We start from the raw sequence: 16,138 nt of genomic DNA, 5'->3' as shown, positions 1-16,138 counted from the left end.
TCGCAGATGGACAAGTAGAAAGTAGAAACTTCAGTATCAAGATTTCTTGAAATGCATGGTAGATTTAAAGAACATGTAGGGGCTACGCTTTTATTCGATCTTAAAATGAATACGTAATAACAACACAATCAAGAACTTTCAAAACTCAAAGAGAATACGAGGATTATGTTTAAGAATTTTTTTATCTTCCCCATTATATATTATTAGATTCTAATTCTTTTCAACGAAAGAAGTATTATGTTTAAGAATTTTTTTTTTATCTTTGGTGTTTAGTTCCGTAGTATTTACTTGTACAGTATAAATGATGTATTATTCTTTTTCTTTACTTCCAACTAGCTAAGCCACATTGGTCTTTAAATGACTCTATTCTTTCATTCCAAAACCTCACACCTTTCATTCTTGCAATACTCATAACAGGAGTTTGAAAATGAACGGAAAGGAGGGCAGTTTTGGAATCAAAATCTCGTCCAATGAAGGTAAACTTCCAGAAACCAGAAACAAATTCAAAGTTTGGATGTATAAGATATGGGAATTTGCTAAAGAAGACATTAACAGAGTTACATTCTCTTTAAAAGTTGGGCTTGCTGTTCTCCTTGTGTCTTTACTCATACTATTTCAAGCACCTTATCAAGTCTTCAGCACCAGCATTATCTGGTCCATCCTCACAGTCGCCATCATGTTTGAATATACTGTTGGTATGTACGTATTAATCATCTGAGGAAATCGTAAGACTTCATGCATGTAAAAATTAATGAAAATATATATGTTATATTACAACTATTTACAACATAACTTTCTTGTGCATGCATGACTTGCTTATAAATTGTTGAAGGTGCAACATTTCACAAAGGATTCAACCGTGTCCTCGGAAGCTTGTTTGCTGGAGTCTTAGCCATTGCTATTGCTGAATTAGCTCTGATGAGTGGTCCAGTTGCTGAACCCATTATTATAGGCATCAGTATATTCATCATAGGTAACTTAATAAACAAAATAACGTATTATATATATATATATATATATATATATATATATATATATATATATATATATATATATATATATATATATGATATAATTAGTTTTATGCATGCATGTTGACAGGGAGTGTAACCTCATTCATGAAGTTATGGCCAACCTTTGTGCCATATGAATATGGATTTCGAGTTATACTATTTACATACTGCTTGATCATAGTTTCGGGGTATCGATCAGGGAATCCAATTAGAACATCGATTGAACGACTTTACTCAATCGCTATTGGTGCAATTATAGCAATAGCAGTGAACACTTTGATTTTCCCTATATGGGCTGGTGAGCAGTTGCACAAGGAACTTGTCAAAAGCTTCAATTCAGTAGCAGATTCACTTGAAGGTAACTTTTATCTTTTAACATCTCTACATCTTACGCTCCTAGCTATTCTATATATGAAGAATTGCTAAAAGCTTAGATTTTGGCTATAACTTCAGAATGTGTGAATAAGTACTTAAGCAATGATGGATCAGATCATTCAGAGTTCACCAATACTCTCATGGACGAATTCCCAGACGAGCCTCAATACAAAAAATGCCGATCTACACTGAACTCATCAGCTAAACTCGAGTCATTGGTGATATATACTACTTTTATGCTTTGTTTTTCTATTTTATTTTTGAAATTTCGTTTTTCTCTCCCATGCATGCATGTGATCTTAATTAACAGATTAATTTGGTGTTTTGGTGGTGAATAATTAATTATTAGGCTCTTTCGGCTAAATGGGAGCCACCACATGGCAGGTTCCGGCACTTGTTCTATCCATGGAGTGAATATGTCAAAGTTGGCGCTGTCTTACGATATTGTGCATATGAGGTCATGGCACTTCATGGCGTTCTTCACTCAGAAATTCAGGTTCTTTTTGAGTAGTCGACTTTTTGAACCATTTAATTACTTGTCTTCTCTTTCTATTTTTCCTAGGTATATAGGCGTATAGGTTGTAAAAGAGATGGAATAAAGAAGTGTACCTAATTTGTTCTTTTGATTGTTGTTTTATATAGGCACCGTATAATTTAAGATCCATATTCGAAACAGAGATATCAGAAGCAACAAACAAGGCTGCAGATTTGATAAGATGTCTGGGAAAAGATATATGTGACATGAAGCAGACCATTAAATCTACTCTAGTGAGAAGCGTACGCAGCTCGTCTGAAAGACTCCAAAGAGCAATAGAAACACATGCGTATCTTCTTGCATCTAGTTATCAACTTTCTGATCATAACTCATCAATCCCACTCCCTATCAATGGTTTCTCAAAGTCAAACCAACTGGCTGAGTTTAAAAGAGAGAATGAAGAAGAAGGTGAGATGAACTCCCAAAGGATACTCTCAGTCTCATGGGAGAGCACTGCAGCACTGTCACTTGCTACTTTTACTTCACTGTTAATAGAGTTTGTGGCTCGCCTTGATCATTTGGTTGAAGCTGTCCACCACCTTTCCCAGATGGCCAAATTCCAACATGAGAGTTTATAAAGAAGAAAAATACCGGGGTTTTCATGCCCATGATAAAATAAAGTACCATGAAATTTAATATATATATATATATATATATATATATATATATATATATATATATATAGAGAGAGAGAGAGAGAGAGAGAGAGAGAGAGAGGTTTAGGTTATTCTATTTTAACTAATTATTGTGCGGATATCGTATGCTATGAGAATGATAAAGAAAATATGTTTTTTGATAATATAAATACGTTCAATCTTACATAAGGACATAATGCATTGAACTCTATAGAGTTTAATGGAATGTCATATCATCTTTTACTATTCCATACAACTATATTCATTTTTATCCTACAATGCATTAAACTCTACAAGTTCAATAAAACATATTAAAAAGTATTTATTTAAATATTTAAATATTTTCCTTTTACCCATTGAAGAGTTCAATTTCAATTCAATGGCCATTGAACTCAAAATCTATTGAATGCCAAGACGACATTTCACAATGATGGAGTTGTATCCATTGAATGACAAGTATGCATGACATCTCATTCAACTCTTCCATTAAACTTCCCATTGTGGATGCTCTAACTATTGTCATTAACACACATTCTCACTAATTAAATCGTCTATAATGTTATTAATTATACACTTATTATTATTCTTATTTCTGTCAGAATGTTTATTGGGTCGTATTCTGTCAAAATGAAAATGAGTGAAAAACGATATGTGAGAACAAAAATAAATAATAATTAGCGAGAATGTATGAAAATGACGATATTTTTGTAAGGTTGAACGTATTCGTATTGCTAAACAACTATATTCTCTTAGTAACTCTCATAGCATACGACATCCGCACAAAAAAAGATAAAATGGCATTTTAGAAGTTATAAAGATGAACCCATCGTACAAAAGTTGGGTTTTTGTCCATGGTTTCTACAATCATTTGGCTTGTTATTGGAATATGGGCATCATGATGTTTGTGACAAAATATATTATGAAAAGTTGGAAACAACGAATAGGAAACAAAAAGAAAAAATAATTTCTTTTCTACCAAATATAATCAAATAAGCACACACTACAAGAATTAAGAGTATTAGTGGCGATATCAAGTCGGACACAATTGTTGTCGCCGTTAATCAAGTAGTAATCCGTGTGTTTTAGTAACCCTAGTTGTTCAATATATAAGTAGATCCAGTGGTTAGGAGACTATCTTGTACAACACCAATGTTAAGGTATGAAGTTTTGTCCAACATGGAACACTTATAATCAAATGTAGCACTTGGATGGAACACTTAGAATCGATTGGAACACTTGGATGGAACACTTAGAATCAAGTGGAGCACTTGGAGGAACATGGAGCACTTGGAGGAACATGGATCACCTGGAGTTGTAATGGAGCACTTGGAGGAACATGGATCACCTGGAGTTGTAATGGAGCACTTGGAGGTGGAATGAAGCATCAGGATCAATGTGGAGCACTTGAAGTTGTAGTGTAGCATCAGTGATGCACCAAGCAGCATGATGCGCCACCTTGTGCACAAGGTGCGCCATCCATGCACAAGGTGCGCCACCTTGGTGCTTTATGCTTCACTATTACATGCTTTGATGTGTTTTGGGAGTGTTGAAGTGTTGATGATGAACAAAGAAGCATGGATGAGCTACTCAAGTTAAAGATGTGTCATTCATAAGGATGGTGTTCCATCATGGAGCATGATGTGCCATTTATGAAGAAGGTGCACCATCATGGCTCCTGATATGCCACTTAGGTGTCAGGTTCACTAGGATGCTCAAGATTGTTCAATGTTTCTCAGAAGGATGAAGATGTTCAAGGAGGATTCTCCACATAGTTGATGCGCCTTCTTGATGTTGGAATAGTGTCTAAGGCTGCAACTATATTAGGCAAGTATTTGACCCGATTGTGCATGGTCCTTTGGGTTGCCTTCACCATAGAAACTTGATAGGATGATTTATTATGAGAGAATAAATATTATTAATATATTATGAGAATAATATAAGGAATAATAATATTGTTATTTGATTAATATAAGTCATAAATTAATTAGTATTAATTTGGTGACTTAAAGAGATTAATTAAATAAGAGGGTATAAACTGTCAATTGTTTGATAGTTACACTTTAGACTGTAAATCCTTATTGGATGAAGGGTGGACGGATTCTAGGGCTAGGGATAGCCTCAAATCGTCCAATGCTTATCTAAGGAAAGGATTTAGATTGCTTTAAGGAAAGATTATCCAACTAGGGTTTAAGGTGAAACCCTTAAGGAGTCTACAAGTATAAATAGATCCCTTGAGCAAGGGAAATCGGCATCTCATCTAAAGTAGAGTAACCCTGGCCGGATTTCTTCCTAACCTCTCTCTCAAATCATCCTCCTTGCTAGTTGGTGTTTGTAAGCCATTAGAGGAGTGACAATTGTGACTCTAGAGCTCCAAGACAACAAGATCAAACAAGAGATTCAAAGGTAAACTTCTAGATCTGATTTTGTATTGTTCTTATACCTAATTAGTCATTAGAAGTCTTGGATTCAAAGCATGTTTAATTAGAAAGCCTAGATCCAAGCATTAGGGTTTTGCATGCGCACATAGGAAAGTTCTTATGGCTAAAACCCATCAGGTGCGCCATGGTGACTCATGATGCACCATCATGTATTTGGTTGATGCTCATGAGGTTAAAGGTTCTAAAATCATCTGCATGACACTATATGATTGGTTGGAAACTAGGGCATCCCCTAAATGGGCGAATTATGGATGGTCTTGGTCCACCAGAATTAGGGTTTTCCATGTTTGCCTATAAATAGGCTCATATCTCTATCATTGTAAAATTGCTAGATTTCTGTGAGAGCTCAAAATGAGATACAATTTTGAGTGCTTGTAATAGTTCCTGAAAGTTAATAAAATCCTCTTTCTCTATCTCTCTCTCTCTCTCTCTCTCCCTCTCCCTCTCTCTCTCTCTCTCTTTCTCACACACACACACATTCTCTCTCTCTCTCTCTCTCTCTCTCTCTCTCTCTCTTTCATCCATGGATGTAGGTCAACTTGACCAAACCACGTAAAATATTGTGTAACATTCCAAATTTCGAGTCCAATTTTTTTTTTTTAAAAAACATCACTAATTTAGAGGTTAAGTCATTCAAACATACAAAAAGGGTTTATATGAGAAATCATAGTTTCATTTCTAAAACACCTGTTTAATAGAGTAAACATCTCAGGCTACCTTGCCATGGTGTGTGCACTGCAACCCTCCCGAGCTCCTCTTCCGAAAACTGAATACCTGAAACCAAAACTGAAAACCGTAAGTACGAAGCTTAGTGAGTTCCCCAACCTACCACATACCATACATATCTACTGATCCATACATGCCATACATAACACTAAGCATATAACCACATACTGGGCTCCCGCCCTCTACATTGGTCCTCCCCCGCTATTGGACCCCATCCGCTACCAGACCCTGCCTGGCTTCGAGCCCCGCTCGGCGTACATATCTGTTTTCCTTAGGCCCTGCCTGTCTCCGGGCCCCGCCCGCTAACATATACTAGCATACAATCATATCACAACACATAACTAACATACTCTACCAGATTACTGTACTAAGGCCTCGCCTATCCTGGGCCTCGCCCCTGTCCTGCTACTGACGAGTCGTGGAACCCCGTCCACACTCCTACTGACAGTGAGATACGGGCCCAACCCACTCTCACTCTTTTCCTAACTTGGGGCTTGCCGCTGCTCTACTACTAATGCGGTATGGAACACCGTCCACACTTTGCTATTGGTGAGATACGGGACCTCTCCCACACTCACCTCCCTACCATGCACATACATGTATCACACAGACAACAAGTATAACTATCATACAAACCATTCCTTGGGCACTCGCCCGCTAACATTGGACCTTAGTCCCGAATGTCATACTAGCATATTGTGCCTAGGGCTAACCCCCGGGCCTTCCTACTCATAACTACATGGGTCGACATTGTGGCCGTAGACCCATTCACACAAAGGGAAACTCACCTGCACTGCTGACTTTGTTGATAACCCTCTGGCTGCTGACCGACCACTCTCTGAACCGCTGCTCCACTAGCTCCCCGAGCTACTAATATCATAACACTTAGTTCCAAACTAAACTCTAGAAGTCAAAATAAGTCAACTCTGGTCAAAGTCAAAATCCTGGTCAAAGTCAACCTTCCAGTTGACTCGACTCGCCGAGTCAACTCATAGAATCGCCGAGTTCTTAAACTTAGAAACTCTCAAAATACGACTCAACTCGCCGAGTCACCCCAAGACTCGTCGAGTTCAACGATCTCTGAGTCTCATCCTGTCCAACTTGCTGAGTCACCACTCAACTCATTGATCTGTGACTTAACCAGAAAAGGTTGAGGTTCTACGACCAGACTCGCCGAGTCCAAGGAAATCTTCAACAAACTCGCCGAGTTGTTCTTCCAACTTGTTAAGTCCATGCTCATGTTCATAAAACTCGTCGAGTACACCCATGTGACTCGCCGAGTCTCTTCAGATCTCAATCCATACAGTGGCTTTTCGAGCCATACAGGGGCTCCAATCCATAGATCCACTCTTCTACAGTCTATCCCCCACGTAAAGTTGCAAACTTTACATGAAACCCAGGAGCTAAAGGCCCAAAACACTCTAGGGCTAGGGTTTAAGATAAAGGGGCTTCACCAACAACTTATTGACATAAACTTTATGACCTTCTGGACCAACACAATTCTTGATGTGAGGTAGCAACCTCATATCTAGGACTCTAACTTGACATAGATCTCAATCATGCCCAAAATGCCCCAAATCTCAAACATATGATAAATCTAATTGCAATAAAGCCAAAGCAACAGCTTATTACCTCCAATATATGCTCCAAATGAAGTAGATCCCGGATCTACACCACTCCTTTGCAGCAAGCCTCTTGATCTCCAAGCCCCTTTCCACCAAAATCACTTTTCTAGGCTGTAAATTGCTTCCAAGGGCTCTCACTCACAATTTAGGGGTTTCCGGATCTCAAAAGGGGAGTAAAGGGGCTAGGGAAGGGATGTAATGTTCTTTAAATAGGGCACAGCCTCCGGGATTAGGGCTTTTCTCGCCTAGAACAGACTCGCCGAGTCACTAGCCGACTCACCGAGTCGGTCACTTATTCTATGCCCCGGATCCCGCTCCGACTCGTCGAGTTCCTCCCTGGACTTGACGAGTTGACTCATGACTTAGAGCTTTTCCTTTCTTTTCTTGGTCTTTCTGATTCTGAGTGTTACAACTCTCCCCACTTAAACTAGACTTCGTCCTCAAAGTCCGCTACAACCATCTGTCCTGCAATCCGCTTGCATCACCCTTGCTTGATGAATATAACTCCGGCCGACCACCTCCATGGACCTTCCTCCCGATTACCCAGAATAAACTAGTCCTTGAAGATATCAATCCTCAAGTGCACTCAAATCCCGTCAATCCTGAGCACCCAACTCACTCAACTGACAATCCTTCCAGTACTCTCCGAGTACTTATGCTGAATATCCTAGGGGTTCACCCCTCCTTTTTCCGTGCACGTTTTCTGGCCTTCCCAAGGCAACATTCTACCACGAACCACCTCCTCTACTACTGCGAAAGACATATCCTTCCTGGTATCCATTACTCCAGCCACTCCCAGTGCTGGTCACAACTGTCGATGCCTACTGAACACTTCATGCTACTATAACTTAGCGCTGAGCACCCAGCCCAGCGTATGGATCAGATAATCCTTCGAGTAAAAGATTCATCCCTGTAACGGTTAGAATCCAACGAGAGTTACGGAACAGGGTCAAACCCTTCCCTCTGAGATTGTCCAACCCTACTGCGAGAGGCGTAGCACTCCTCGGTCAACTAGCTGTCCTGCGCCATACTTCTCTGTCGTCACTTCCCTGCCTTAAAGTCCTGCCATTTCTCATTCGCCTTCCGAATGGACCGATACCACCCTGGCCCCTCTACAAATTTTGCCGATAACTGGGTTACCGGATACTCACCGGTCACTACAACTAGCACAATCTCTTAGTCGCTCCCAGCAACTTCCGAAGAAACTTCAGCTATCTACACTGCTCTATCTGTCCTGCCACGCTGGCGCTACAAGTCTTGGGATCCTTGATCCCCTATCTTGACCCTAAGGTCCCTACCAGGTCCCTCCTGTGCTGCTATAATCTCACGGGCCTAGCCCACGAGTCTCACCCGACTATATCCTAGAGCGGTCCTCCCCTCAAGTCTCGCCTGCCTAGCTACTGTCTCACGGGCCTCGCCCACGGGTCTCACCCAAACCATACTACTGAGCAATCCTGCTCCCAGGTCTCACCTATACTGTTGCTAACATACGGGCCTCGCCTACGAGTCTCACCCAACTGCATACTGGAGTGGCCTCACCTATCAAGGGCTATGTAGGCCAACTCCATACTAAACCTCAATGAGTTAGCCTTTCCTGATCCCTATCGTGCTAACTAGGAGATACGGGCCTCCACCCACACTCTGCGAACTAGGAGATACAGGCCTCCGCCCACACTCCGCGAACTAAACTGCTATTGAATGCTACGTCCTACCTACAGTCTTACATTACTTCCCTCACTGACTCGCTGCTGGGGAATGCTGCGGTTACCCCACAGTCTTATATCTTGCCTACACTCGCACCTGCCGAAGGCTCTGCGACCTAGTTTTCCCGAACCAGTCACCCGCTAGACATGAATACACAAACTCAAGGTTGGAGAGTTTCTCCAACTCCCAACTAACCTGATCCTCCATCCAAACAGCCTCTTAAGCTGCTTCCTTCCTTACCAAGACTGCGAAACCGCCCCAGTCTTGTATTTACTTCTATCCTTGGCCACTTGGATGGCTCTCCCCCACTTCAAATTGACTAGCTCCTCACAGTTCACAGCTCAGAAGAATTTCCAATTCTTCCTACCATCCCTTGGTCACTTCGCTGAAGACCCGACTTACCACAACTGGGAATCTAACCGATCCATTTCCAATTGACAACTTCCCGAACTAGCGAGGAACTACCAAGACAGGTATGCTACAGGTAATGCATCCTAAGTAACCCACTCTAAAGGAGACGACCTCCAACTATCATTCTATAATCCAAGGTATGCAGATGGCATATAAATCAATCACCAGCAGGCCGCAAAATTCCGAAGTATCATAATTAATACCGAAGCAGAACCATAACAATAAGACCATATCATAAGCTAATAGAGAAATGAAAGAATATATGTACCCGACACATCAGGCTGCACACACCTCATCTGAAACCAACTGATACGCCCTGCTCCTTACTGCAGGCATCTCTACCCGGCCCTGACGGCCGTCGGTGATCCTCATGGTTGCAGGGGCAAGTGCTATCACCTGTCCTGCTGAATGTGTGACATCCCCATTTTCACGGCCAGAAAAGACCGATTTTGTTTATGATTTATAAAAATCAGAGTACTTCTTTTCATAAAAATGTTGCGGAATTTGTTCCCAGAAACACACGATAAATACGTTATCAAAGCATTTTCGAAGAAACGTATTTTATTCATTTTAAAACGTTTGGGATGTCATCGTTAATACATAAACATAAGCATAAACAGAACTTACATTCATTATCACTAGTGATCTACATCTCTTTAAAATCTCTCAGTGTAATGTGACATCATAACAGCACCTCTGACATAAATAAACTGAGTGCGTCAGGTTGGGAAACCTGGTGAGTACATAGGGTTTTCAACCAACAATAATATAATTATTATGTTTAATCGTCAAACAATTAACCCAATTACCCGTCCCCATTATCTTCTTTACTCTTAAGGGTCTACCCTAAGAATCAACTACTCCTCGTTCATTCATTCCCAAGGATCATCCTAAGGAATTGGCACGAAATCCATCATTTCCAAGGTTTAGTCAACGGGCACTAAATCCATAGCTGCCAGGGTTTGCTCAACGGGCACTAAATCCATAGCTGCCAGGGCTATTTCGTTTATTGACAGTATCCACTCGCAATACATGTCAATGGGTTTTTAGAGTACACCGGTGAACACATCGTTCACAACACCTACAGGTTGCGAGCCTGCTAGTGTTCCAGTGGACTGTCTAGAATAGTCTGTGGTTGTTATCCATACTCTGCTGAATGACGAGGCCATCATTTGGGAAAAGGCTTCTCACATCGTTCACCTCTCACCCTCACCTCGTGGTCTATAACACCTCTCAACTCATCGTCCAACTCATATTCCATCTACTATATCTACCCATGTTTTATCCCAACATTTCCATAGATATAAAATACATATACAGTTTAAATCGTTTAAAACGTGTATAAAATCGTTCATCTAGCATAGACAACAAGTATTCAGATAATATGCACACATAGCCCGTAATTTATATAAAATACTTCATATCTATGCGTAAGATGAAAGTAACTATGCACTCACTTGATAGGGTGGTGACTTGGTCCTCGGACAGTACTTCGTAACTCTTAAAACAATTTTCCTCGACAAAACCTAGAATCAATACCACTAGGGTTTAGTCTAACGTTAACCGCGACTAATTAATAGTCTAGCTATTATTATTATTATATAAGCGTTAAACAACACTATATAACTCATAATAATAGCCCAAATAATTATTTTAAGGTCCTAATAATGTTACTATAATTAATTAGAAGTTATATTAAAAATAGCGTAGGCGTAGCTGACTTACAACGTGTTTTTTTTGCAAAACCGGGCTTCGCTGGAGCAGCGTTCCTGAGCCGAAATGCTCTTTTCTTGGAGCCGTCGGGCGCTCCGGGGCTTCCGCCTCGTGCTAGGGAGTTACCCTAGGATTTGGGGGGTTAGGGAGGCTTAGAGAGAGAGTTTAGAGAGAGAAAGGAGTGGGGAAAGGTGTGGGAAATGGAGGAACCTGACACCTCTATTTATAGGCTGAATTCTTGATGGACTCGCCGAGTAGGAGGACCTACTCGCCGAGTTGGGGCATGTGGCAGCCTTCTGGTGGTGCCACGTGTCCAATTCTGATGGTGCCACGTCACCCCCTATCGTGTATCAGCCTTCAAACTTAGAAAAATCATAACTCTCGCATACGAGCTCCGTTTCTGACGTTCTTTTTTTCAACGCGTAGGTAAAGTCAATATCTACAACTTTCATTTAGACTACGTTGGCTAATTCTGGACCAATCTCAAATTTAATAGTAGGAGGAGTTTAGATTGCTAAATAACCGCGAAGAATTCGTAACTCCTTCATACAGACTCCGTTTTCATATGTATTTTTACTGTTGGGTTCCTATTAATGATATCTTCAACTCTCATTTAGGTCGCGTAAACCAAAAACCACTCGAACTAAAAATCGAGTTTCAGGTCATGCACTGCTAAGCCAAATCTTAGAAAATTCATAACTTCCTCATACGAAGTCAGATTTGGGCGTTCTTTTTTTGTATGTTCTCGGTTTAACATATACTACAACTTTAGTTTAGATTGATAAGGATAAAAGTTGCTCCATCATAAATTTACTATTTACGCTTCCCGATGTCGTGCCGATTTTGCCGTAAAACTTCGACGAGCCATAACTTCTTCGTTATAACTCGGATTTTGGCGTTCTTTATATGTACGCAACCCTTGAAACATATTCTACAACTTGGTTAATATTATTTATTCTAAATAATCTTTTGTTCAAAAGTCATTTTCGACCCCTATTATCTCTAAATTGACTAGCCTGGATCTACGGGCGTTACATAATGCAAACTCGGACATTGGGCCTTCTTGTGACCCCTCTGACTGCAATGGAAAGATAATAAGTCTGATCCCTGGGTGGTGGTAGCAGTACAATCTCTACTGAAATGACCAATCCGGCCGCACTTGAAGTAACCAGAATCACCACCGCTGCCACTCCTACACGCACCCTCGTGCGTCCTGCCGCACTTGCCACAGCGGCCCCGGTCCTGAGGAACTCTCGATCTAGAGTCTGATGTCTTGGGCCTCTTGCCCGATCCCGTAGATACCTGAAAATCCTCCAGATTCCTCTTCCTGAGGTGCTCCAGATCGATCTCCCTTTCCCTGGTTCGTGCGGTCATATCCTCCAACTTTTTGCAGCTGGACCTGCTCACAAACTGCCTGATGTCATCCCTCAACATCTCGTGTTATCGGGCCTTCTTCATCTCCTCATCCGCGACATACTGCAGAATAAGAAGGGCCCTCTCCCTGAACTTGGCGGTGATCTTCGCCACAGTCTCGGTCGTCTGTTGTAGATCTTGGAACTCCCAGGCTAACTGTTGCACCTCAATAATCGGTGCAAACTCGGCCTTGAACCTGGCCGAGAAATCACCCCATGTCATCGCGTCCAAAGCGGCATCATCTCTGATAGCATGACCAACCTCCTCCCACCAATCTCGTGTTCTGTCCTTCAGAAGACAGGAGGCGAGTCGAACTTTGTCCCCCTAGGGACACCGGTTAGAACGAAAAGCGTTGGCGACATCAGCCAACCATCTGCCACTAGCAATGGGGTCCCTAGCCCCATGATAATCTGGAGCTCCACAAGCCCTGAACTCCCGGAAAGTCAAAGTACGTAATCCCAACATAGCCATCAGCTCTGTGCGAAAGCTTCCAGCCTCTCATCCAAAATCTCCTAGATGCCCTCCTTAACCGTGCCAAAGATCACTTGAGTCTGGTCAAGAATAATGCGCATAATCTCAGCTGATACAAACTCTGTCATCCGCTCCTTGAGCTGCTCGATCCCTGAACCCGAGCCTGACCCATCTCTGGCACCTGATCCATCCACTGGTCCATCTTGCGATGTCGTCATACTGAAAGCATGCCATAACAATCATCAAAATACACATCACTGCTGAGGGACCTCACACGCACTGCAAGTTCCCTGGTTTTGTCTCGACCCCTCTTGAATCGATTACGGATCCTCTGCTTTCAGTAGTACGGGCCCATACTACTGTCCACATCTATCCGTACTTTCCTCAAGAGTTCCCTCGACTCCATCAAGTCCCTTGCACAACTACCACTACTCCCAGCACTAAACTCATCCTAGGCCTACCGTAGGGAAATCTCTGACCCAAACCAGTCCTCAGCTGCTGAAGGTTTCCTCGTAATGCCAATCAGCCATTACCTGAATACCATCACATGTGACGAAGCTCAGATAATCCTTTAAGTAAAGGACTCGTCCCTACAATGGTTAGACTCAAACGAGAGCTACGTAGTAGGGTCAAATCCATAACTCTGAGATTATTCAACCCTAATCACCTGTGACTTAGCGTATTCATCTAACCGCTAGCTCCCATCACTCAAAATCCTACAAAGCACAAAGCAAGCAACATTCAGACCAAAGGGAAATCTAACCAGAACATAATTAAGCAGCTCTATCAAAATACAAGAATCTGTACTAGCATGCAATATAAGCTCACATAATCAGGCATAACCTAAACAGGTCATCATACCACTGTCTAACCAATGCTGGCATATAGCTCAAAAAGCACATATAACAGGCACATAAGGCATCCTCCTAGATCCTTAGCCCTAAATCTAGCATCCTGATCACATAATCATATCATAACATAAACTTGTATGGGTAATTTGGGAGAACTTACCTGAGCTCGGCTGATTGCATGCACCACACCCTTTTCTCTTTTCAAAGTTCTTTTCTTTCTCAAAGTTCTTTTCGCTTTTTTTCTAAAACTGTTTTCTTTTCTCAAGAATCCATTTTTACAAAAGTTGATTTTTCCTTTTGAAAATTTCTATACCAATTCCTTAGTTTGACTTCAGACACACCCGAAAGTGTGTCCAAATCTCTCAAACCAAGGCTCTGATACCAACTTGTAACATCCCAAATTTCGAGTCCAAAAATTTCTTTTAAAAACATTACTAATTTATAGCGTTAAGTCATTAAAACATACAAAAAGGATTTGTATGACAAATCATAGTTTCATTTCCAAAACGCTTGTTTAATTATTAAGTAAACATCCCAGGGTAGCTTGCCATGGTGTGTGCACTGCAACCCTCTCAAGCACCTCTTCCGAAAACTGAATACCTGATACCAAAACTGAAAATCGTAAGCACAAAGCTTAGTGAGTTCCCCAACCTATCGCATACCATACACATCTACTGATCCATACATGCCATACATAACACTGAGCACATAACCACATACTGGGCTCCCGCCCGCTACATTGGGCCTCGCTTGCTATCGGACCCCGTCCACCACCAGGCCCCGCCTGGCCTCGAGCCCCGACCAGCGTAGATATCTGTTTTCCTTAGGCCCCGCCTGTCTCCGGGCCCCGCCCGCTAACATATACTAACATACAATCATATCACAACACATAACTAGCATACTCTACTGGATTACTATACTAAGGCCTCGCCTATCCTGGGCCTCGCCCCTGTCCTGCTACCGACGAGTTGTGGAACCCCGTCCATACTCCTACTGACAGTGAGATACGGGCCCAACCCACTCTCACTCTTTTCCTAACTTGGGGCTTGCCGCTGCTCTACTACTAATGCGGTATGGAACACCGTCCACACTTTGCTATTGGTGAGATACGGGACCTCTCCCACACTCACCTCCCTACCAGGCACATACATGTATCACACAGACAACAAGTATAACTATCATACAAACCATTCCTTGGGCACCCGCTCGCTAACATTGGACCTTAGTCCCGAATGTCATACTAGCATATTGTGCCTAGGGCTAACCCCCGGGCCTTCCTACTCATAACTACATGGTCCAGCGTTGTGGTCGTAGACCCATTCACACAAAGGGAAACTCACCTGCACTACTGAACTTTGCTGATAACCCTCTGGCTACTGAACGACCACTCTCCGAAGCGTTGCTCCACTAGCTCCCCGAGCTACTAATATCAATATAACACTTAGTTCCAAACTGAACTCTAGAATTCAAACTAAGTCAACTCTGGTCAAAGTCAAAGTCCTAATCAAAGTCAACCTTCCAGTTGACTCGACTCGCCGAGTTAACTCATAGAATCACCGAGTTCTTAAACTCAGAAACTCTCAAAATACGACTCAACTCGTCGAGTCACCCCAAGACTCGTCAAGTTCAACGATCTCTAAGTCCCATCCTGTCAAACTCGTCGAGTCACCACTCAACTCACTGATCTGCATCTTAACCAGAAAAGGTTGAGGTTCTGCGTCCATACTCGCCGAGTCCGAGAGCAGACTCGCCGAGTCTAAGGAAATCTTCAACAAACTCGCCGAGTTGTTCTTCCAACTCGCCGAGTCCATGCTCATGTTTATAAAACTCGCCGAGTACACCCATGTGACTCGCCGAGTCTCTTTAAATCTCAATCCATACAGTGGCTTTTTGAGCCATGCAGGGGATCCAATCCATAGATCCACTCTTCTACAGTCTATCCCCCACGTAAAGTTGCAAACTTTACGTGAAACCAAGGAGCTAAAGGCCCAAAACACTCTAGGGCTAGGTTTTAAGACAAATGGGCTCACCAACAACTTATTGACATAAACTTTATGACCTACTGGACCAACACAAGTCTAGTTCTGAGGTAGCAACCTCACATCTAGGCCTCTAACTTGACATAGATCTCAATCATGCCCAAAATGCCCCAAATCTCAAACATATGATATATCTAATTGCAATAAAGCCAAAGCAACAACTTATTACCTCTAATATATGCTCCATCT

General features: G+C 42.0%; 1 protein-coding gene across 1 annotated transcript; it reads left to right on the top strand.

Annotated features, from left to right (window-relative positions):
* Positions 1 to 401: 401 nt before the first annotated feature.
* LOC145058344 (aluminum-activated malate transporter 9-like) lies at positions 402 to 2,728 on the top strand. The gene is made up of 6 exons (XM_079006264.1): positions 402 to 695; positions 833 to 973; positions 1,102 to 1,371; positions 1,467 to 1,606; positions 1,738 to 1,884; positions 2,031 to 2,728. Exons 1-6 carry the CDS (start codon positions 428 to 430, stop codon positions 2,499 to 2,501), a joined length of 1,437 nt encoding a protein of 478 aa, XP_078862390.1. The 5' UTR covers positions 402 to 427; the 3' UTR covers positions 2,502 to 2,728.
* The last annotated feature ends 13,410 nt before the right edge of the window (positions 2,729 to 16,138 follow it).

This window comes from Lactuca serriola, chromosome 6 (assembly GCF_051521515.1).
Source record: "Lactuca serriola cultivar US96UC23 chromosome 6, Lser_US96UC23_V15, whole genome shotgun sequence".
NCBI lineage: Eukaryota > Viridiplantae > Streptophyta > Magnoliopsida > Asterales > Asteraceae > Lactuca > Lactuca serriola.
Note: the sequence above shows the minus strand (reverse complement) of the source record. Positions and strands in the feature narration are given on the sequence as shown.